General features: G+C 39.2%; 3 protein-coding genes across 5 annotated transcripts; all 3 read left to right on the plus strand.

Annotated features, from left to right (window-relative positions):
* Positions 1-170: 170 nt before the first annotated feature.
* Positions 171-2,722, plus strand: gpatch11 (G patch domain containing 11). Its single transcript, XM_068717966.1, has 8 exons — positions 171-317; positions 551-777; positions 865-906; positions 1,036-1,156; positions 1,268-1,358; positions 1,541-1,672; positions 1,941-2,022; positions 2,107-2,722. The coding sequence occupies exons 1-8, from the start codon at positions 268-270 to the stop codon at positions 2,160-2,162; spliced, it is 801 nt and encodes a 266-aa protein (XP_068574067.1). The 5' UTR covers positions 171-267; the 3' UTR covers positions 2,163-2,722.
* Positions 2,723-3,366: 644 nt separating this feature from the next.
* On the plus strand, positions 3,367-13,472 carry eif2ak2 (eukaryotic translation initiation factor 2-alpha kinase 2). 2 transcript variants are annotated; one of them, XM_068725059.1, is made up of 19 exons: positions 3,367-3,607; positions 5,740-5,866; positions 5,986-6,140; positions 6,227-6,350; positions 6,548-6,621; positions 6,702-6,851; positions 6,940-7,072; positions 8,441-8,496; positions 8,582-8,672; positions 9,059-9,090; positions 9,178-9,220; positions 9,315-9,388; positions 9,553-9,672; positions 9,767-9,901; positions 10,002-10,218; positions 10,306-10,470; positions 10,571-10,672; positions 10,934-10,996; positions 11,313-13,472. In XM_068725059.1, exons 1-19 carry the CDS (start codon positions 3,513-3,515, stop codon positions 11,448-11,450), a joined length of 2,094 nt encoding a protein of 697 aa, XP_068581160.1. In that variant the 5' UTR covers positions 3,367-3,512; the 3' UTR covers positions 11,451-13,472. The 2 variants fall into 2 exon arrangements, with proteins under 2 accessions (XP_068581160.1, XP_068581168.1); XM_068725067.1 differs by having other exon boundaries at positions 10,306-10,449.
* Positions 13,473-14,674: 1,202 nt separating this feature from the next.
* LOC137883554 (interferon-induced, double-stranded RNA-activated protein kinase-like) lies at positions 14,675-23,479 on the plus strand. 2 transcript variants are annotated; one of them, XM_068725087.1, is made up of 12 exons: positions 14,675-14,897; positions 15,121-15,211; positions 15,454-15,518; positions 15,617-15,704; positions 15,959-16,017; positions 16,139-16,258; positions 16,354-16,497; positions 16,587-16,791; positions 19,698-19,838; positions 20,134-20,232; positions 21,161-21,223; positions 21,854-23,479. In XM_068725087.1, the coding sequence occupies exons 1-12, from the start codon at positions 14,794-14,796 to the stop codon at positions 22,031-22,033; spliced, it is 1,359 nt and encodes a 452-aa protein (XP_068581188.1). In that variant the 5' UTR covers positions 14,675-14,793; the 3' UTR covers positions 22,034-23,479. The 2 variants fall into 2 exon arrangements, with proteins under 2 accessions (XP_068581188.1, XP_068581196.1); XM_068725095.1 differs by lacking the exon at positions 14,675-14,897 and adding an exon at positions 14,928-15,036.
* The last annotated feature ends 54 nt before the right edge of the window (positions 23,480-23,533 follow it).

Genomic DNA, 23,533 nt, shown 5'->3' on the forward strand with positions numbered 1-23,533 from the left:
ACATAATGCTGTAACATAATCAACAACAAAATGTTCCACATTATGTGTATGTAATTCCCTCAGTTGTCTATGTTTATTGCAAATAAAAAGCTTATTTTTAATTATTTGTCAAAAGCGCCAGAACTGTATACTTGGAACCTTGTAGCTACACGGAATGTATCTCTGACGAACCAAACATCAGCGAAGCAAATACTAAAGAAGACAACCGGATTATTTATTAAACGCTGTAGCGGTTTTCTACATTGTTTCACTTTTTTCGCGGTCATAATGTCTGATGAGGAAGAGGACTATATGTCTGATGCATTTCTTAGTAAAATGTAAGTGTTTTGTTTGTCCTTAGTTTATATATTAAAACCTGAGGTTGTCGAGATTGTTACGTTACATTATATGATGTAGTTTATTGCCCTGTGGTGTCAGTCTTATCAAATTATAGCTAATTCGGGGAGGAATTTCCAAAGGAGTGTAAATTGTGTAAATTTGGAAGTGTGTGTTTAAAGTCGTGCTCCCATAATAGCTATAACGTGTTCTTCTTTGACCCTCTGTCTGTCAGACAAGATGTGAAGCCAGGTGTCAGCATGGTGAGGCGGGTAAAAGAAGCAATAAAGAAGGAGACGCAGCAAAAGGAGACGAACGTCAAGAACCGTCAGAAGACTTATAAGGAGCAGGAGACGGAAAGTAGAGAGGCAGCGTTAGAAAACTCCATTTGCAATGAAAACAAGGGATTTGCACTTCTGAAAAAAATGGGTTACAAAGCTGGTCAAGGCCTCGGGAAGGCGGGTAAGTTACTTTTTTTATTATTATCTTATTTTCATTCTGTTTTGCATTTGTTGCGTGTATTCATGTTAATCTCTGTTACCTCTTTAGGAGCAGGGAGGGTGGATCCAATTCCTCTAAATATCAAAACTGGTAAGCAATTCATTTTTCAATTTAAATTGTGGTCATTTATTTGACATTATTTTGGTACCTGGTAACAGCATGTGCAACCCAACTGGTGGCTTACAGTGTTTATGTACTTTCCTCTGTATGCTAAATCAGACAGAGGTGGCATTGGAATGGAAGCGGTGAAGAAAAGAAAAGCCGAGGAGGAACTTCAACATTATCGTCAGAAAGTACGGGCCAAACAACAGAATGAGACGAAGTCTCTGGAAGATTTTAGGTGACGTTTTCAGCTGTCTATAAGATACATTATGCTTCTAAACATTGTTCCCCACCTATAATACAAACGTGTCACAGTCTGTGAGTTTAATGTCATTGTTTTTAATTCCAGGTCTCGAGTAAGGACGGAGAGAGAGGAGCGAAAGATTGAAGGAGATCTCAGAAGGAGTCAGCGAGCCTGTGAGCAGCTTGACAGTCAGAAGGTATGGCCCTAATGAAGGCTCATCATCACAGTTCAGCCTCTCTGTACTGAGAATACATACAAATGTGCCAGAAAAATTACCATGCCAAAATTCTATATTTTGACAATTCACACCACCTCAGTACAGAATCAGCACTAGAGGTTTTCTGTGTGTGAATCCTTTTGGCTGAATTGTCTTTTCAGGGCATCACTGTCCCCAGGGAAGACTGGTACTGGCCTAAAGAAGAGACTGATGATGAGGAAGATGATCTTAAGGAGGAGGAAGAGGAGGAGGAGGAGAAAAAGGAGGAGGAAGAGGAGATCGTGGAATTAACCGTTAGTGTTTAGTTTACCTTGTTCATACAGTGATTTAATGTGTAATGCTAATTTATGATCCCAAATCAACTTTGTTGTCAAATAAATGTATGGAAATATGCCATAGTTTTGGTGTGACGCACGATTATGAGTGTGAAGTATAAAACATGTTGCCAGTGTATTGTACAGTTATTATACTGACATGGTGCGATACATTGATCTCGTTGGATTCTGTGGTGATGAATCCAGAGTAAAATGAATGTATTTGATATGTCCTTCTCTGTTACAGTCCTTTGACAAACTGCAAATTTTGACATCCTATCTGAGAGGAATCCATTTTTACTGCATATGGTGTGGAACCACCTATAACGGTAAGAGTGATGACAACATGCCTGTTGGTTTTATTGTTGTTTTTATTGACTTTGCTGATACTTTTTATTTTATTTCATTGACAGATGAAGATGACTTGTTCTCCAACTGTCCTGGGGATACAGCAGCAGACCACGAGTGAACGGGATAAAAATAAATATGCTCAGTTGTTCCCAGTGATAAAGCAGTTTCATTTTACAGTGTGGGATTATCACACTTTGCTTTGATAAGCAGTGTTGGCAATGAGGTGATCATAAGTGGAGGAATATTTGTTTATCATCCCAATTTGAATCCTTTGTCCATCTCTGGAAGGTCATCACTGTTTATACTGTTTGTAGTTGGCGGCCCTGAATTTTTCTTTACATGTAGGTATGCTGTGGGAAATTTAGGATATCTTTCATGTATATATTTTTAAAAAGATGCACTAAGATTTTTTTAGACATGTTTCAAGAGCGATTGCATACCTGTGTTTTCATTAAACATTTAAAGAATTATACCTTGTTCCCTTATCTATTGTTTATTAAGCTAAATAAATCACTTTGGGTTGAATTTACTTAATAAAATGTAAGATGTCGTCATACTTTCTAACGCTGTAATCTGATATTATAACTGCTATTTTTCCTTTATGTGTATGTGATCCTCAGTTGTGAGTTTATATGGGGCTTAAAACTATTATTATTATTTTAATATCCTCTGGTGTCACCCAGTATTTCAATTCCTTACTTTTCTTTCTCACCACAATATATAAGCATAGCAGCAAATGTACTATAGTTGCCTTTTTTGCTTGTTTGAAGGGTTCCATTGAAGACATTAGAAAACTGTTTCCTAAAATCATTTGCAAGATGAAGAAAGTGTTATGTATAAGACTCTGATAAATGGATATGAACTATTGCTGGACAAAAAGCCTCTTCAACGATTAAAAAAAAAAGAAGAACATTAACAACTACAGTTCCCATGAGTCTTAGAGGTTGGCGCGGTAATAAAGCTTCTTGGGAACTGCAGTTGCTGAATGGTAACAAAAAAAAGCGTTATTTTCAAGGTGAAGAATAGGTAGGGATACATAAGAATCAAGCAGACGTTAGTTAAACGTTAGTAAGAGTATATAAATACCCGTCAAATTATTAATAACCGAGTACTTAACATCAACATTAACTTAACGGCTACTTGCCCAAAGATACTCAGCACATTCACTGACTATACCAACGTTAACACTTTCTCCATATACTTTTCACAGTGTTACGACTTATCCACATCCTTCACTGCTAAGTTCACATCATCTGAACCAGCGTTGATATTTCAGACAGCACGTGAAGGTGCCATGTGTGACGTTTACGGAGAAAACGAAACTTACTGAGGGTGAGGCTGAATTAAAACAGCTCGCTGGTACGTGGAAGTAGAGATGAAAACGAAGAAAAGATATCGTTAGTTAGTATTGTGAGGTTTACTCTTTGCTGTGTTGTGAGGGGACGTTGTGACGGTTGAGTTATTTATAATGGCCGTAGCTAAACTAAACGAGTACACACAGAGAAAGCGCTTAGACCTGAGATATGAGGACGTTCGGTCTGTTGGCCTGGATCACATTAAAACGTGAGTTGGACACATTCTCTTGTGCGATTTACGACACGAAAATAATTAAATATAGTAGGATTTGAAGAGATGTGGGACTAAAATATGACATGTTCTTATTCAATGGGAGGATATGCTCCTATGTCCCTTGTTTTTTGTTTTTAGAAAAAAAAAGAAAAGGAAATGAGTGTATTCTATATGTGTTGCTTTAGGCCAATCAGTGTCCTCAGGTATGTGTACACTTTGCCCTGTGTTACTACATTTGAATCACACGCCATTGATGCTAAAATGAACTTAACAGTGCATACCTCCAAATTTGAGTTTGGATCGGCCTATTATTCTCCTGACCCTCTTAGACCCGCTCGCATGAGGCACTGGCACCACCACACTGGCACCACAGTGGCAGAAGCCCATATGAATGGTATGAGTTTAACCACTTCAAAAAAGACAACAAAATAGATCCACATAGATGTCATAGATTCAGGGGTGTTGAACCTCAATATTCTTTAAAGGTGCAATGTGTGAGTTCTGGTCACATGCTCCAAACATATAGGGGGTATCATTTCACCTCTACTATTCGGTCTATATAATCATATATTTAAAAAAAAAGATTTTTTTTTTGCGCTAGCTGAATGATTTTTTTCCAATGTTTAAAACATACTGGCCAAATCTTTCACATCTCACCTTTTCTTCACCCTTTACACCCATGACTGCACCCCCATCCACTCCTCTAACACTATAGTGAAGTTCGCTGATGACACCACTATAGTAGGACTGGTATCTAACAACGAGGAGGCGCACTACAGAGAGGAGGTACAACATCTGGTTGAGTGGTGTACTGATAATAACCTGGTCCTCAACACTATGAAAACCAAAGAGATCATCGTGGATTTCAGGAGAACCAGGAAGACCACACCTCCCCCTCTCCACATAAACGGTGAGGAGGTGGAGAGTGTAAGTAACATCAAATTCCTGGGACTCCACATCACTAAGGATCTGACATGGGCTCGTAACACCTCCCACCTGGTGAAGAAAGCCCAACAGAGGCTCTTCTTCTTGAGGAAACTCAAGAAAGCCAAACTCCCCTCTCAGCTCCTAGTCAACTTCTACAGGAGCACCATAGAGACAATTCTCTGCCACTGCGCCACCGGTGTGGTACACCAGCTGCACTGCAGAGAACCGGAGAGACCTGGCCCGGGTAGTCAAAACGGCGCAGAGGATCATAGGAACCGAGCTCCCAACTCTGGACACGGTATATGCTAGCCGTCTACACAAGAAGGCTAGCAACATCAGCAAGGACCCAACCCACCCAGGTTACAGTCTGTTCGTCCCCCTGCCATCGGGGAGACGGTACAGAACTATAAGAAGATGTACAAACAGACTGAGGAACAGCTTCTTCCCCAGAGCTGTAGCCTCCATCACCCCCCCCCCCCCCCCCCCCCCCCCCCCCCCACACACACACACACACACACACACACACACACACACACACACACACACACACACACACACACAGTCACCACTGGAGCTGTAACTAAGACCTGAACAGCTAACACCACCCCCCCATCAAGCTGCTAAAAACTCTGTTTACACTGCCAAAACATGTTTACACTGCACTGTTTGCACAGATTTTATTACTTAAATTGTATTACTTACTCATGTTCTTATTCCTTTTATATTTTGTATTTTCTTTTGTATATAATCTTGTATATTGTATATTGTTGTTATTGCTACTGTTTGCTGCTGAGAGCTACCAAACGAAATTTCGTTGTATCACTACAATGACAATAAAAACCTCTTTATCTTTATCTTATCTTTATCTTAAGTATTGACTGAACCGTGTCTGAGGCATTGAGTTAGATATTGAAAAAGAACGCTAGTTGTTTGGAAATAGATACCCAACTCAGGTATCATATTGACACCAGTAGATAAATATTTAAACATTTTAACCAGTGTTGTATATAATGGTAATGCACATGTCACAGTATTGTTCTCATGTTAAAATATAATAATGTCTTTTTACTAGCTTATTGACACTAGTTTCCACGACAGTTATCGACCTCACCTGCAGATTCATGTCTTTGTGATGCAACCTCTCACCACATTGTGGTGTTTCCTTTCCTGTTTAACAAAGTTTCATAATTTATTCTCAGATTCACCGTGAGAGCAGTGGTGAATGGTAAGGCGTATCCTGAAGGTGAGGGGAAGAACAAGAAGGAAGCCAAACTGAATGCAGCTGCAAATGCCCTGAGTGTCCTGTTGGAGGAAACAATAGACTCTGTAAGATTATTATACCTCTTTATTAACTCACTGCTTGTGGGAATTTTAGTGTTCCAAAGTATGGAAAACTGATTCATGACACTCGTCTCCTTGATGTATATTTGTTTTTATCCTGACAGACAGAAAATGGAACAGAAGCTTCTACTGCATCAGCTCATCAGACAGCTTTCACTCAAGCCAACTATACATGTTGGCTCAATGAATATGGCCACAAGAACAGGGTGACTATAAGGGCTGTGGAGTCAACCAGACTGGGACCAAATAGTGCTACTCCGTAAGCCTCCTAAATACATCATCATTTGTAGCTATTTTGTCCTGATTTGAAATTAAATGCATTAAATAAAAGTTCTATGATATTAGATGCTGTAGCTTCGTGGTTGGTGATAAGGAGTATCCAGCTGCCACTGGGAAAACAAAGAAGGAAGCTAAGGAGGAAGCAGCCAAGCTTGTATATCACGAGATATGTGGCAGTAAAACTACAGAGGTAAGTAATGATGCACACTAGCTTCTTTAGACTTGATGGAAGTCCTTGAGAAGTGCAGAGGGAAGAAAATGATTCAACCTGATTGTCATTGACGGTAATGTTGTCATGAAACTTCGATTAGGTTTTTCATATGTTACACAAGTCACACTCCTATCAGTGAAACAATATCAAATAATACTTTTCTTTGTTTTTTAAAGACTGGAGAGGAGAAGAGCAGTGGCACATCAAGCCAACAAAAAGAAGAATTGAATCAAAATGCGTCGGACATCTGGTGAGCACAAACAATGGAGCGGCATTGCTTCTGTTTGGGTTGTGAAAAGTTTTAGTGTCTGACTTATCTTGGTGTTACAGTGATAAGATGAAGAGCTTGAGTGTGATCACCAAAGACAAAGGTTTTACGGAGACAAATTTCATAGCAGTCGTCAACCACTACTGTAACAGAACAAAGTGCTCCCATGACTACATCTTAGAGCGAAGATGCGGTCCAGATCATAGCCCTCAGTGAGTATGAAGAGACACCGCAGACACGGTATGAAAACTCTTGATAGATATGAGAGAGGATCTAAATAGTTCCTCCCTACCAACACAGGTTCTTCTACAAACTAGTGATCAACAACAAGGACTACCCTTTGGGTGAGGGAAAGACTGCCAAGGAAGCCAAACAAAAAGCAGCTCAGCTGGCCTGCTCTGTTCTTCAAGAGCAGCCAGACTGGGACAGCAAGGTATTTCATATTTTTCTGTTGTTTTAATATGATCTTTTCTTGATATGTCACCTCAGTGTTTCCCCTAGGTTTACAGGGTTTTTTTGTTTTTTGTTTTTTTTGGGGGGGCGGGGGGCGGCTGACACTGACACAAACATTTAAAGGAATCATGGTGTTCATGTGTTTCTTTTAATGACAGCAGTCAATATAACAACTGAACAATTATTTGAACTGTTCATTGAACTAAACATCGGAACATTTCTTTTTAGGACAATTATCCACAATTTTGTCACTGCAGTGTATCTTTCTGGGCTTCCAGAGCCTCTTGATATGTATTCATGCATGTATGTATGTATTTACTTACTTACTTACTTACTTACCAAGATCAGTCTTGTACAGTCAGGGGGAGTATTTCCCCTCTGTCAGCCAAGCTGGGTCAAAACCTGTCATCTGGTGGTGACTGGACTTTAGCTGCTTGTGGGGGGGGGGGCAGGGCCTGCAGCACTTGGGCTCTTTTCTGTACTTGGACCCGGAGCAGGAGAGCTACTCCGGCTGCTACTCGCAGGAGAGTGAGTGTTGTCAATTTTGTTTAATTTTATTGTTTTAAAATTTGAGCATGTAATCAAAAGCCTTTTAACCATGGCTGTGCATGCAAACAAATTTACTATGCAGTGATCGATCATAATGACATTTAAGATGTGTTCGCTATGCTTTTGCTTCCAAATGTGTGCAGTAGATAACTGAGGTTAAAGTGACACTTGTTTAAACTTGGTTGCACCGGCCTCTCTGATTGTAAAACTGTATGTAGCTGTGTTGTCGCGTCCCCAGTGATTCCCAAAGTATCTTAAAGATGAGCCAAGCGTGCTGCAAGATGTATTTCCATTCTTTTATTGTACAGTTTCCACCACATAAACACTTAGTATTTTACATTAACTACTTTTTTATGTTACGCTTTCAAAAATATCAGAAGAAATAAGCAATAAACGGCAGGGCTGAAATTGGTGACATGACAGCTCATGGTTACTGCTTGTTTTTGTAACAAAACACTCTTTCTGGCACAGGATTTTTCCAGGTGCACAGCAGCTCTACAGTTTCTGTAGAGCTTGATGAAAGCTGATACATGTCACTCCTCCACAGAGGCTGTGTAGACTGAACCTGAGCTGGTCATCAAAAAAATATTAATAACAGCAGATTACCAGGCGAGGTTCTTCTGAACATCTGAGGTTTAACATCATAAAACATGACAATGGTTCCCCTTTAATTAAAATACCACATTAATAATATTCCAATGATTATTACAACAATGTTACACCACAATGTCAGAGAGCATCAGTCACTACAAAACATGGTCATATGTGACAGTAATGAACACTTCTTTTGTGCTTTCAGGTGTCTCTTTGGTCAGCTGTGTCCGATGATGGTCTGTCCACGCCACCAAGCACACCGTAAGACACTGACTGAGCAGTAAGACAGACGGTAAAGTTTGATGTTGATCATGTTTTACTAAAGCGTCTCATTTTAATCTCCAAGGGAGTCCCACGGTGCAAAATCTAAAAGGGTGCCAAAGGCTGCAAGTGACTCGGCTGTTTTCACCAATTCATCAAATCCTCCTGAGGATCAGGTCTGTTATTTCCTTGCAATCCTCTAAATATTGTCATGGTTCATCAGTTTGTAATGCTCAGTCTATTGCAGAAGATTAGTTACTTTAATTTAACATTTTAGGTTAAGTCAGTTTTTCTTCAGTGACCTGTTACTCCAACGACAGAAAGTGACTTAACACATTACCAGGATGCTTTTAGGGTAACGCATGTATTTGGTGAGAGCAAACAAGTAAGTATAGTATTGTACGACCCAGAGTGTGACAGTACTTGCTGCCAAGTTAGTTTAGTTCCCAGCACAACATTGCTTATTGTAAAGGAAGACTTATTTCGGACCTCGTATAATAGATTTTGGATGGAGGCATGCTTAAATATAATTGGCTATATTTTTCTGGTTCCCATTACAAAGATTAAAAGTCCTGATGTGAAGCCCAAAATAAGGTAAGGCATCTTTTGAGACCCGCTGTAAAGCTACAGTACATAATATTTCACTGGAGGTTATTGCTGACTGCAATATTTTTTGTGTAGAATCGCAGCAAATTTCCAAAATGCCCCCAGAAACAGCAAAGAGGTAAAGTAAAAAGATATTGATCATGTTGGTTAATCTTGTTGGTTTTTGTTTAACATTTTGATCTCTACATCATGACTTTATTTTATTCATTCAGGATATAATGCCCAATTTCAGTGGCAAGAATCCAGGAAGTAGTCCAAGTAAGAAAACAACAAACCAGATCTCAAGGTATGGAAAATGAAAACATTGAAGTACAATACTGGCATTATTTTTATCTCTGCTATGGCCTTTTATTTGTGAAACAAAATATAATGAAGATGTTTTTATATTCATAAAACTTCATATATGTATAGTTCGGTTTGCCTCAACAATGACTGTGTTAATCTTAACAGGTTTACATCTGAATTTGACTCCATAGTGTGCCTCGGCAAAGGAACCTTTGGTCGTGTTTTCAAGGCAAATCAAAAACTGCTGAGGAAGCATTATGCTATAAAGATTGTCCGTTGCAAAGAGTAAGTCAAGTATGAAAGATGTTTACTGTTGTTTGCACTTATGTGCAAAAAGTTGAAAGTTTCATTAACTGAGTCATGTTCTTGTTCTCCTTAGGATCAAAAAAGCTCTACGAGAGGTGATGGCATTATCAGACCTCCATCACTGCAATATTGTTCGATACTACACATGTTGGTTGGAGGATTCAGGATACCAATGGGACAGTGCAGATGACAGTTCCAGCAGTTCACAGTAAGTCCCATCCACTTATTAAAATCCTTACGGCGCTCTACTTATTTTACTAAACATGAAAGACTGTCACACCTCAGTTTTTCTGTTCCTACTGTTCTAGGTCGACTGGCAATTCATCTGTAAAGTACCTGCATATTCAGATGGAGTTGTGTAACCCCAACACACTTAGAGTGTGGATAGATGAGAAGAATACTCAGAATGTGAAGAAATCTCTGCGAGACTCCAAGAGAAGAGAAGAAAGTCTAACTATTGCTCAGCAAATAGTGAGTGCAGTCGAGTACATTCACTCCAAGATGCTCATCCACAGAGACCTGAAGGTGAGAAGAAGTGGATAAAAATCATCATTCATAACATCACTTCAGTCATGATGCTACATGTTTTGTTCATTTCTTCCCCACGGTCAGCCTGCCAACATATTGTTTGGGCAAGATGGGGAAGTGAAGATCGGAGACTTTGGTCTGGTCACTGAGGAAAACAATGACGATGCTGAGAACCTCCTGGAGAGAACGGTGTTCAAAGGAACCCCATGTTACATGGCTCCAGAGCAAGTGAGAGGGTCTACACTGACAGTAACTTTGGATTCTTCTGTTTCATTAAACATTGGTTGCTAAAGGAGACCTGTAGAGCTTAAGGGCCTTTTGTTAATATTGTGCTCTTGTTTTATGACAGAGGAGCAGGAGCACTTATGATCGAAAAGTGGACATATTTGCTTTGGGGTTGATATATTTTGAACTCCTTTGGAACCTCTTTACCGGCCCGGAAAGGAAAGCGGTGAGTTGTTCAAAATAGTCCAAAGTCAATTCGAGTCAATATTAACTGTGAACTAATAAATGCTTTTTGCTTTTAGTTTGTTTCAAAGATGGGTACCAGACACAGATAACAGATGTCAACTGATCGATCCTCAAATTTAAATATTTTTCACAGCAGACATTTTTGACTTGTCATAGCAGGAATGCCATCTGTGAAAGAAAGCAGACAGCTTATCAATTTGTATCACACATATTACATGTTCTTGCTTTCTTTTCTCACCAGATTTTGGATGATGCCAGAATCCAGAAATTTCCTGAAAAATTTCCACACAATTTTCCCCTGGAGGTACACCAGCATCCTTTCTTTCACTCGATACATGAAACAGTGTTTTCTACAGGGTGGCAGACACTTGTGATGCTCTCCAACAGTAGTGAGGCGGAGACATGAGGGTTTGCACTGTTACAACGGTTCATCTGTGAAGCTTCAAGGGATAAGAAGCCAAAACAGGACAAAACCTTAAATGTCAAGCAGGACAGATGACTGGTTGGGAAAAAGATTTACTACGTCAATTAGAAGGAAATATAGTTGAGTGGAGCCTCAAAGACACGGGCAGCATTCATTGATATCACAGAGATCACAATAGCTGTTCTTTTTGTTGCAGATCAAAATCATAAAGTCAATGCTGTCTGAAAAGCCAGAAGACCGACCCGAAGCAAGTAAACTAAAGATGGACTTGGAAGAGTGCTCTCGAACATATACAATGCTGAAAGATATGCGGCGCGACAGTAGGACTGTCTGATTATTACAAGGAAATACTTAAACAACAGGCAAAAGCAACAGTCATCACAAGCATGACTATTAATTCAGCATCATATTCCATAATACCTTTATTTTCAATTTTTTGATTGCTAAGGGGATTGTCTCTTTAACCGTTTTCATGATCTGATGTGACAAAATGCATCATAATTAAAGTACTGATGGGCACATAATCTCGTGCAGTTTATAATCAGAGGATTGGGTTATTCCGTGTTAAATCAGATAAGTGGGTTTGTATACATTTTAGATTTTGTTCATATAAATGCTATTTGAGACCAAAACATATTTTCACTGAATTTTAAGAATTGCATATCTTTTATAGACATTTTTAGGGTTCAATATCTTCAGATATTTAACTCCTAAAGCCATGAAATTTGGTAGTGGCACAAACAAAACCAGAGCCACTCACAAGCAGATCTCATATTCTTTTATTACTGACCCTTAAAAATGGAAAAAGTGCAAAATGGGTAGTTTTGGGACCCCAGGCAGTTCCTTTAAGTACATATAAATGGACATTTCTATACTTCTGACTAGTAATACAGTATTTTATTGATGTTTTGCCAAATTTCAAAGGCTCTAACATCATCAAATTTGAGATATGGCAAGAATGGCGATGTGAACTCATTCTTAGGACCATGAAAATGTATGTGCAAAGGGTGTCTATGTGTGGCGATTTTGTAAAGTTACAAGTTCCCTCCATGTTGTCTTCATTACCAGCCGCAACAGTGAAGCTGGTATTGTTTTCAGCTTGTGAGTCTGTGTGTGAGTCATCATGACAAAATGTGGTCCAGTAGACGCCTACTGTAGCAGGTACTACAACAAAAGAGGTTTTGAGTGCTTTACTGGGTGTTTACATTTCTGTCTGTGGACAGACATTTACCACGATAGGTAAATGAAGGCCGAGTTCAAAGATGGGTGTGGTCCGAGCAAGGGCGCAGGAAGTAGGGTTGTCAGGGCTGGTGTGATCCCATCGTAGAGGCCTATTAATCACCGTTGACTACCCATGAACAGCACTAACAATAAGAAGGAAACTGGGACCTCTCTGGTACATCTGATTATTACTGTAGTCTGTAGTGTCAGGTGTGATTGATTAAGGCTGTTGTTCTCCAGGAACAAGGTTGGAGACGTAATTCAAATTATGTCGTTGGATATAGAAGTGAAATGCAATTTGTTTAATGAAACATTAACAGTTTAACTTTAACACAAAATGCCTACATTTTCACAAGAAATTCATGGTCCTAGGAACGAGTCCACATTGCAATTTTGGCATCTCAAAAACAAATTGCAACCTTGGGTTGTCATACTTGCCATATATTGATTCGGTTTATTTTAGAGCCCCTAAAATTTGGTGTAACATCAATTGAAGACTGTATTTCTAACAAGAACTATGGAAACATCCATATGTATATACTTAGGGGGACTCACTTTTTCCATTTTCAAGGGCCAGTGATGAAAAATACAACATCTGTATATGCCTTTCAATCGCTTGGATCTGGTGTACATGGTTTTGTCTGTGCACCTACCAAAGTTCATGGCTCTGGGAGTTATATGTCTGAAGATATTGAACCCAAAATATGGCTCCCTGCCCAAGATGTTTTTAGGGCGAAGACATGACAACATTCCCAGGGCCAAAAAATACGAAATTCTCAAAGTTCTGCCAAAATATTTTACCAAACCTAATTATTTTTGGTGTCAAATAGCATATATACTGTGTGTGTGTGTATATATATATATATATATATATATATATATATATATATATATATATATATATATATATATATATATTTGAACAAACTGTAACATGTAAAACCATGGAATGACCTGAATGCAACATTATTCACTTTTAATAAATAATCATGTCCTGGGTAATTACTTTGACAACTGATAATGAAATAATGCATTCTATGCTGTAAATGGATAAATGTGTCTTAAGTGATGTCATTACACCCTTTGCTTTGTAATATATAGAATGAATAGGGAAATAAAACATTGACAACCAGGGTGTTATTGTCATCCATGCTCTGTAAAATTTGTTGTATTTTGCACAATTTGTGAATTTTAGTGGGTGTTGAAGGATGTGGGTTCCTCTATGATCTGCTTTGTGTTTACATTTAGATGAGTCTGTATCAGGTCTGAATTAGGAAATGTGCCCCAGCTCCAGAAATCACCATCTACCAAATGCATGTACTTAATGATTCTGTCATTGATTCCCAAACTGTAAGTGAAAGACAACTGTGTTCAGATATGATGACATTTCTGACATTAATGAATTGTACTTAACATGTGAGTATTCTGTCAAGATCAAGCTGAGCAATTAAGTAAAGAAACTGCTAAGTGGTAAGAACAATGGAACACTGAGTATTGTTTGGTGTTTGGATTAAGATCACTGTGAAATAAAAAGGTAGGTGCAGGTAAGACAAATTCATCATCCTAATCCACTAAAGATTATAAGAGGGTGTCTAACGAGTATAAGCAACCACTGCCAGGCTGTTCAATATGTAATCATATGAATGTGACTGCTGTGCAGAGATCAAGAACTGAGTAGTGACTTGAAAGCTTGTTTTACCCATGATGGCTTGCTGTAGCTACTGTCTATTATGGCTATAATGTTAGCATTAAGATATCCAGTTCAACCGTATCATTTGACACAGGCATGTGTGTTAGTGTTACACATAAAAAATCTGTTTCTGCAGCTATAATCGCAGTAATAGCAACGTCCCTCCTTATCTATAATGTCCACAGTCTAACCCCAACTACAGCCACAACCTGTCACAATCACAGAGGAAGCAGCAGCCAGTCTTAATAATGAGTTATTGTAACATTAACATGAGCTGTAATAATAGGTGGTGCAGTTGCCTTCAATGACCATGATATACTTAGCCTACAACAAACAAACAACGTGTAAGAGGTGCCTCTTTCTAGAAATGTGCCCCTCAACTCTGAGACGTTGTTTGCACACCACTGGACAGTTCAATCCTAAACGAACTATAACAAAACAATAACTAGTAATTGATAACTAATGCCCAACGAGTCACATTTCTGAGATTTTGCCAGTCGTCGTTTGCAGGTGTAAATTAAGTTAATCGGAGCTCAGTTTTTAATTTGTATTGTTCAGATAAAGTCAAGCCACGAAACGTGAATGACGTTATGAGGAAATCGAAACTTACGGGTAACCAATGAAAAGACAATTTAACATCCGCTGAATTGAAGCGCTACGCGGATATACCCAACGCTACGAGACTAATTACTTAGAAGTATTGTGAGCTTTGTACTTTGTTTTCAAAGTGTTTTGAGCTGATATTCCGGCTACTTCTTTATTTAGGATGGAAACTAGAGACTATCTTTCTGAACTACACGAATACAAACAGAAAACAGGCTCTGAACTGCACTTTGAGGGACGCGAGGTTGGCCCTGACCATGATAAAACGTGAGTTGAATATAATGTATGTTACTATTAACCGTGGGTTGTAACTTTGCACATTGTTATGCAGTAATCGATGAGAGTGACCGTCTTCAGTGTCAGAAGATGGTGCTCCACCCATGTTGCCTGCACGATTAACTACGCAGTAAGGCACTGAATGTCAGTAGTAAAAGAGCAGACATTAAATAATGAGAAAGCTGTACTCATGTCTCTCATTGTATTCCCCTAGGAAGTCCCATGAATCATCATCAGAAAGCATGTCAATGGGCACAGGAGGCTCAAATATATTCACTGATTCATCAAACCCTTCTGAGGCTCAGGTCTGTTCTCTCACTAATCTACAGTTATATGTACAGACTGTTGCACACTGGTAGCAGCCTTGTAAGTGCAAGAAAGTTTAGTTTGGGTCCATAGCTGTGGTATAACCAGATGAAAAATGAAAATAGTTTGACTAAGGTGAAAATTACATTAAATAATTGAAATTATTAAAAAAATTGCAGGGTTACAGGACAGTACATCATTTGGAACATGCTACATTATAACATCTTTTTGTGAATTGTAGATTCCCTTTAGGTCAACTGATTCTGGAGATGATGCCTCAACCAGGTTGTCAACACCTACTTCACTGTAAGGCACTTATTGACCCTAGTATTAGAAGTCAGTCAGTTTGTAGAAAGCTAAATATTGAAAAAACTGTACTCATGCCTCTTATTATCTTCTCCTAGGGAGTCTCTTGCATCATCACAAAGCAAGTCAACGGGTACAAGTGGCTCAGTAATATTCACAGATTCATCAAACTCTTCCAGGGATCAGGTCTGCACTTTATATCACATCTCATCTTAAAAGCTGTAAAAGTAAATAGAAAAATCCAATTTCTGTAACTGCAATACCAACTACTTGTGATCTCACCCCACCTATGAAGGGAGTCACTCCAAAAGACTACATGCTACTTGGCTGTTTTAATGTAACAAACGACACATTGTATGTCCTAGTTCTTAAAAAGTATACAACTTAATAATCAGAGCGGGTTCAAAATTTTAAATCCATTTATTCCTTTATTCTCTAAGGATGCTGTCAAAGACCAGAATATGGGAAAAAGTCAGAATGAGACATCCATCCAGTCGAGGTATGAAAAACAACATTAATTTGACCTGTAGCATGTGTTTTATATACTGATATGGTCTTAAACTGATCTCCCAATACTTCCCAATCTATGTTTTGCCTAAAAATTGCGTTAATCTCAACAGGTTTACTTCAGACTTTGATCCCATGGAATGTCTTGGCAGAGGAGCCTTTGGTCGTGTTTACAAAGCAAGACATAAATTGCTGAACAACGATTATGCTGTAAAGATTGTCTGCCGGGAAGAGTAAGTATACAGTCATAAGGCTCCAGTGTGCATTGTGCCGTATTTATGCAAGTATTTTGTTTGCTGATTCATCCTCTTGTTCTCCTTTGGATCAGGAAATCTCTTCGAGAAATGGGGACATTATCAGAACTCCTCCACTGTAATATTGTCAGATACTACACATTTTGGATGGAGGACTCAGGATACCAGGGGAATTCTGAATCAACGTACAGTTCAGCTGACAGTTACGGCTCTTCCCAGTGAGTCCATGCATTTAACTTTGGTCTTAACCTTTTGTTTCAAGTTAAAGGTGAGTAATACAATCAATCTTCTCTTCTTTCTTTTCTAGGACTTCAAGTAGTTTATCGGCAAAGTACTTCTATATTCAGATGGAGTTATGTGACACCAAAACACTAAAAGATTGGATTGCTGAGAAGAACACTGAGTCTCTGCAAGACTCCAAGAGAAGAGAAGAAGGTCTAAGAATTGCTCAGCAAATACTCAGTGGAGTCGAATATATTCACTCCAAGAAGCACATCCACAGGGACCTTAAGGTGAGACCAGACTTTGCAGTGTTTGGCTGAGGCAAAGCTGATATAGATGTTACCTGTATGGAACTGTAGGTGTATAAGCATTCAATATGTCGTCCAGTTTACCCTGACGAGGCCCAGCCAGCACCCTGAGACAGATGCTGGAGCAAGACGGGAGTGAAACTGGTCAGATGGCAGATAACAGAACCAGTATATTGTTCTGGTATTCACTCGTACAGAGTAGCAGCACCACATACTAGACCTTTGCAACTCACTACTATTTACCAATGAACACATGGTTGTTCTAAGTATTAGGCTAGATCCTGCCCCAACAAGCCCCAAGTTGGTGGAATTGTGCTGCTGCTCGCCTGCTGTTTGAAGTCCAGTATACAGTTCAGTACATCATAGACTTTTGTGCTTGTGAACCACATTATTTCTTAGATAATTATGTGCCATTATAGCACAGTACAGATGTGGAGACAGGTAGAGGCAAGTGGTTTTTATTGACAATATCTTCCTTTCAGGCAGGAAGTAGAAGTCAACCCATATGGTGTCATGGCTTAGTAGAATGGAAAGTATGAACTCAGAAACACAAACAGGTTATTTTTTACAAAAAGCAAGCAGGGAGCAGACTATCATGGAAGGTAGAATGAACCGTTAAAGGCAGAGGCAGACAAACACTGGGTTGATGAACTTGGAGATTGGAAACGGACCCATGGACCGGGGAGCCAGCTTTCTGGATTCTCTCCTGACAGGAAAGTTGCGCATGGACAGCCTTTATGACAGAAGAAGACAGACCCTCTGTCCAGAGGTGTAGTTAGGGGTAATAATGTGGCGGTGATTGGTGCTCCTTTAGTAGCGATCGGAGGTGTGGAGGACAGTGGAACAGCCTGCATCCAGATGTTCCATAAGCAACAAATAAAAGCCTACATCAAAGGGACGTTGGCCTTTCGTTCCTTGTCTGGAAAGAGGGGGTTGGTAATCCAGCACTTGAAAGGGGAGAGGCCATTAGCTGGGAAGGGTGTTGTGGGAGTATGCGACCTAGAGGAGTTGTCTGGACCAGGAGCAGGGATTGTGGGAAGAGAGTAAGTGTCCATTTCCTTGTCCATACGTTAGGTCTGGCCCTTGGACTAGGGGTGGACAGTTAGCTCCCAGGAGGCTAAAGAACTCATTCAAGAACCAAAAATGAATTGGTGCTTCTGGTCAGTGGGAACAGGTCGAGGTTGTAGAAGGCCGGCAGGAGCCTGGTGGGTGGTGACAAACTCCTTGACTTTCATTCCATTGAAGCCCACTAGAAATGTTGTTGCAGGAGTGCCAGGGTTAGCCAGACACGGTTAGTGGGACGGGCACTGGGATCAGGGTTTGTGGTTAATAATGAGACTGATTTGACCCCATAGTTGAGGAGTGAGAATAGTAGCATATGTGAACCATCTATTTTAACTCAGCAAAGGCCTTACCCGCTGCAGGCGACCACAAGACAGAGGTTCTGGCGGTTAAGGACAGTGCCACAGAGTTGCGGTTCCTGATGGAGCGTTGGTCAAATTATTCAAACCCCAGGAAGCAGTGCAGCTCTTTGTGAGAGGATGGAGTGGGCCAGTCCAAGACGGCCTTGACCTTGGCGGGATTCATCTGGATGTTACGCCTATTGACGATGAATGCCAGGAACGACACCTTCAAGACATGAAACTCACATTTCTTCACCTTGAAGAAAAGTTGGTTCTCCAGAACTGATTCTGCTTGGATCTTGAGAAGAGGAGAATGCCACTCAGATATACAAAACACAGATGTTAATCAGGTCCTGGAGAACATCATTGACCAATACCTAGAAAACAGCAGGGGCATTGGTTAGGCCAAATTGCATGACAAAGTAATTGAAATGTCAACTAGGGATGTTGAAAACTGTCTTCCACTTGTCTTCCTCCATAATCCATATCAGATGATATGCATATTCAAGATCTAGTTAGGAAAAGATGATGGCCCCATGCAATGGTTCAAAGGCTGTAAAGATGAGAGGTGACACCTGATCTTCACCAGGGCTGGGCCTAGGTGAAGGGCCGAGGTTCTTGTCCTCCTTCTCCGCGACGAAAGACTTCAGAAAAAAAGATGAGGAGGATCCAGTGAGTTCCAGGAAATCTGGAGGGAAAAGACTAGGAGTGGAGGGCAAAGCAGATTTTAGACAGCATGGCGATGACGGCTCTATTGCAAGATGGTTCCCGTGAACCAGTCAATATGTGGATTGTGCTGCCTGAGCCAGGGAAAACCCAGAATAACAGGTAGTTAAGATGCGTTTCCAGGAGGACTAGAACAGTTCTGTAGGTGACATTGGAGGAAAATGGATTGATCTGGAATGGAGTTAGTATGTAGCAAAGGGAACAGAGCAAAACAACAGAATATTATGAGCTGGCTGTAGTTGTGATGTTATTTTTCTGCCTCGTAAATGTTTGTGTACATAAATTCATTGTGTGTAATATCTAATAATTATTTCTTGACTTAAAAGTATTTTTTTAAGGCCAGTATTCAACAATTCCCCACCAGAATATTATTCTTGGTAGGATGGAGGAAGCTTTCAACAGTATTTGTGACATCTGGTTATAAAACCCTTGAACATACTACTTGTAAATGGATGGTACTACATTAGATTTAACATAATAATAATAAAATGAACAAATGACACAATAGAATAATGTCACATTATTAGATTTTTTTTGTACCTAGAAATGGTCAACTAGATAAACAAGGCTGTTAGTTGATCATTACACCAATTATTGACCCAATAAAAGCCACACATGCTGACTGTTTAGATTTAATGCTGGTTTCAAACTCAGGTACCAATTTTAAATCCATTCACTAGTTCAGGTGTTGACTGCCCATCGTGTGAGGAGCTAGATTTGTATTTGTTTAAATTTGTGTTTCTTCATTTCAATGGTTAGCCTGAAAACATCTTGTTTGGACTGGATGGAGAAGTGAAGATTGGAGACTTTGGTCTGGTCACCAGAGATGCTGATGATGACGATGCTTTGATGGAGAGAACAGAGGAAAGAGGAACCAAAACTTACATGGCTCCTGAACAAGTGAGATGGTCTATACTGACAATAACTTCTTCTAAATTATTGTGTTGACAAATGTATTCTTCTAATGGGCTTCTAATTAGGTAGACTACCTGTATGCCTGCCACACCTAATATTGCTCCTGAATTTCCTGAACCTCAACCTCACCCATCTTTACTTTTGGCAGTGAGAGCTGTAAAATCAAAATGTTTACAGCAAATGTCTTTTATGCCAATAGACCATTATTTAGTTAATAAGGATAACATGAAGCTGCTGAAGTGCCTATTGTCAATACTGTGTTTTTATTCTATCACAAAAGAGGGAGAGGAACTATGACCGTAAAGTGGACATATTTGCTCTGGGGTTGATCTACTTTGAAATCCTTTGGAAACTCTCTACTGGCCACGAAAGAGGAGCGGTGAGTCTATACAAATAGAAAACCAGCTTCTGTCGTTATACACCACTAGTTGATTTATTTATTTTCAGTATGGTGTGTAGCAAAATCAATGTACTGTAGATCACAGATACGTTGGAACTTCATTCTTATATATTTATATATATATATATATATATATATATATATATATCTTTTTAATCTGTCTTTTGTAATTTTTTAAGTACCGTATTTTTCGGACTATAAGGCGCACTTAAAATCCTTAAATTTTCTCAAAAATTGACAGTGCGCCTTATAATCCAGCGCGCCTTATGTACGGTTACTTGTTGTGCTTATTGATCGATTTTATGTGGTACAATGCGCTCAAAAATCTGTCGAAATGTGTAAGTACGACTTTGGCGAGCAACGAAGCCGCTCTGCTCAATAGATATTCGGCGCATTACGGTACGCACGGGAGGCAACGCCGGGATAGTTACGCCACTATCTGCCACTGGATTGCTGACGCGTGGGCTGGGGTGTCGGTCGCAACCGTCGTCCGAGCTTTCACGAAAGCTGGAATCATCACTGAACAGCCAAGTACCGATAACGGCAACAAGACTGACTCGGAAAATGACGAGAGGGATTCGGGCATTCTTGATGCCGAAATCGCACAGCTGTTTCACTCAGACACTGAAGATGAAGAATTCGATGGATTTGTGGAAGAGGAATGAATCGATAAGTGAGCGTATTTTTCTGTACCGGTATTTGTTGTTACAACTGAGTTGAATAAAGTTTGATTTACCGGACTGTGTTGTTTTGCTTAATGCGCTTTATAATCCGGTGCGGTTTATGTGTGAACATAGACACGTTAATTCACAGTGCGCCTTATAATCCGGTGTGCCTTATAGTCCGAAAAATACGGTATTTGTAAATTCGTGGCTAACTTGTTCTTTTGTCACCTTATGAATACCAGGTTTGGAATGATGCCAGAAGTCAGAAGCTCCCTGAAGGGTTTGGACTGACCTTTCCACAAGAGGTAGATACCATGGACAATGAGCATCAGGGTGCCAGATATTCATAAACAGTACAAATTGGAAGTACTACTTCACTTGAGTATTTTCTTCTCATGACACTTCATACTTCAATATTTCAGAGGGAAATATTGTACAATTATTAGACAGCTTAAGTTAGTTAGTTTACAATTTCCATTTTTTGCACACCAAACATGAAAATGTTATAGTACAGCTGAAATGATTAGTTTATGAATTGATTGACATAACAATTTAATGTGAGGATTTAAAGATTTTTTGTTTAAATCGTTATGAAGGTCTTACTTTGGACTCTGGGTATTTGTAACAGCATCAAAATCTATTTTCAGAATTTTTACAAACCAAACAAACAGTTAATTGATGGAGAAAATAGTCAGCGGATTAATCCGTAATGAACCATCTCTAAAGCCTCAAAGGATTAGAGTGAAAACAGGGCTGCTGCCGTCTGTATGTGAATAATGTCAAATATCAAACAGTGTTTTGAGTGTTTCAAAAGTTCATATATTGTATGTATATAGGTGCATATATTGGATATACTGTGGAAAGGAGCTTCAACAATATGACATTTTCTATTATTTTTGGTACAAATATCTCAGTTGTTTTTGTTCTTCTTGCAGAACCAAATCATTGAGTTAATGCTGCGTGAGAAGCCTGAAGACCGACCCGAAGCAACTAAACTGAAGACAAAAATGGAGATGTGTGCTCAAACATTAAACGCACAAAATATGCATCAGGAAGATGCAACTATCTTAGCAGTCTTTAGCAGGATATGGAAATGTGTCTGTTCTAATGTCTAATGTTACCAATATGATTTTGGAGGGACATGGTTCACGTATTGCACTTGTACAGCTGAGATCAGTCCAAAGCGCTTCACAAGGCCTCACGTTCACTCCCTCAAACACACACCATGGGAATGGTTGTGTGTTTGTGGATCAAGGACACGTCAACTTCAAGACAGAAGATCAAATGATTAACCATTCAAGTATTGAAGAAACTAGAAAGCAGTCATAGTAGTATGGGTTTTAATAATCAGGGAATGAATCATGAAATCAAGTTTATTGTGATTTTAGAAAATCAACTTATTGGTTCTAAATAATCATGTGCCGGTAATTTCTGTGTCTGCAGTTGACATTTTATTCAATGCTGAAAATGGTTGATGAATTTAAAGTAATGTCACATGATGTCACATTACAGCCTTTGTTTTGGAGTGTGTATGTTAATAATGGTTATCCTGGATAGAATGGTCAGATATCTATACACTAAATGTACACATACTATACTGTACATATAGACAAATACTAAATGTTATCTTCTTCCTAAGCCAATGTATGTGTGCAACACATTTTTTATTTAGCCAAAAAAACCACAGCATTACAATAAAACGTAATTACATGAACAAAAGACTTTCATTATGCCGTTATAACATTGTGCTTGACAGTATCATATGACATGTCAGCCAATGACATTATGAAAATGGCACAGCTAAGACATTCTGGAAAAAAAACAGCCCTTTGGCTAAAATAGAACTTTTCTTAATGCACATCCCAGCATTCATTATATAAATGAGAGGAAATTATATTAAGCTCTTTCTAACTTTTCCTGTACTCCCTCTGTGTTTTGTTATGTTGTGTCATTGCAAATTGCGGGTGGGTGGACGGAAAGTTCACCAAAGTTGAACTCCATGAAAATGTAAAGATGAGAATTTGCTTCACCACTGGAAGCAAATGTTTTAATCGCCCCTTTGCTCACAGAATGAAAGTGAACAGGAGGTAAATGTTAATAATGCGCATGGGTATCAGTGGCTTTAATGATTTGATCACATGCATGTTAAAACACAGTGTTTGATGATAAATTAGAAAATGTGTTTGTTTGAATTTTGTCAACTAGCAAGATGATGACTGCACACAACAGCAGCAGAGATGTGGAGAGAACATGCAGTGAGAAGAGTGTTTATGTGCCCACACGGTTAACGTGAAACACCCACACTGTGATCCAACGTGAAACTCATGCGATATGTTTTGGTAGCCTATCATTACTTTTGATACTAGCATTGATACTCAAATCAAGACTCAGTATTAGTAGTATTAATACTTAAGTTATCAGCCATTTCAAAATTCTGGTTGATTCTGGTGGATTGTTGATAGTTATTCTAAGTAATTATAATGTCAAGTCCAACAGTGGTTGAACTTGCAGTCAATGCCTTGTGTCCTTTCTGGAGCTCATGAGGTCTGAAAATAAAACAAAGTAAGATAATAACAAAGCATTGTTTGTTCTATCATGGACTGCTGTAGATACAA

The sequence above is a fragment of the Cebidichthys violaceus genome, unplaced genomic scaffold (assembly GCF_023349555.1).
Source record: "Cebidichthys violaceus isolate CVI_PGR_0920_01 unplaced genomic scaffold, fCebVio1.0.p SCAF_10, whole genome shotgun sequence".
NCBI lineage: Eukaryota > Metazoa > Chordata > Actinopteri > Perciformes > Stichaeidae > Cebidichthys > Cebidichthys violaceus.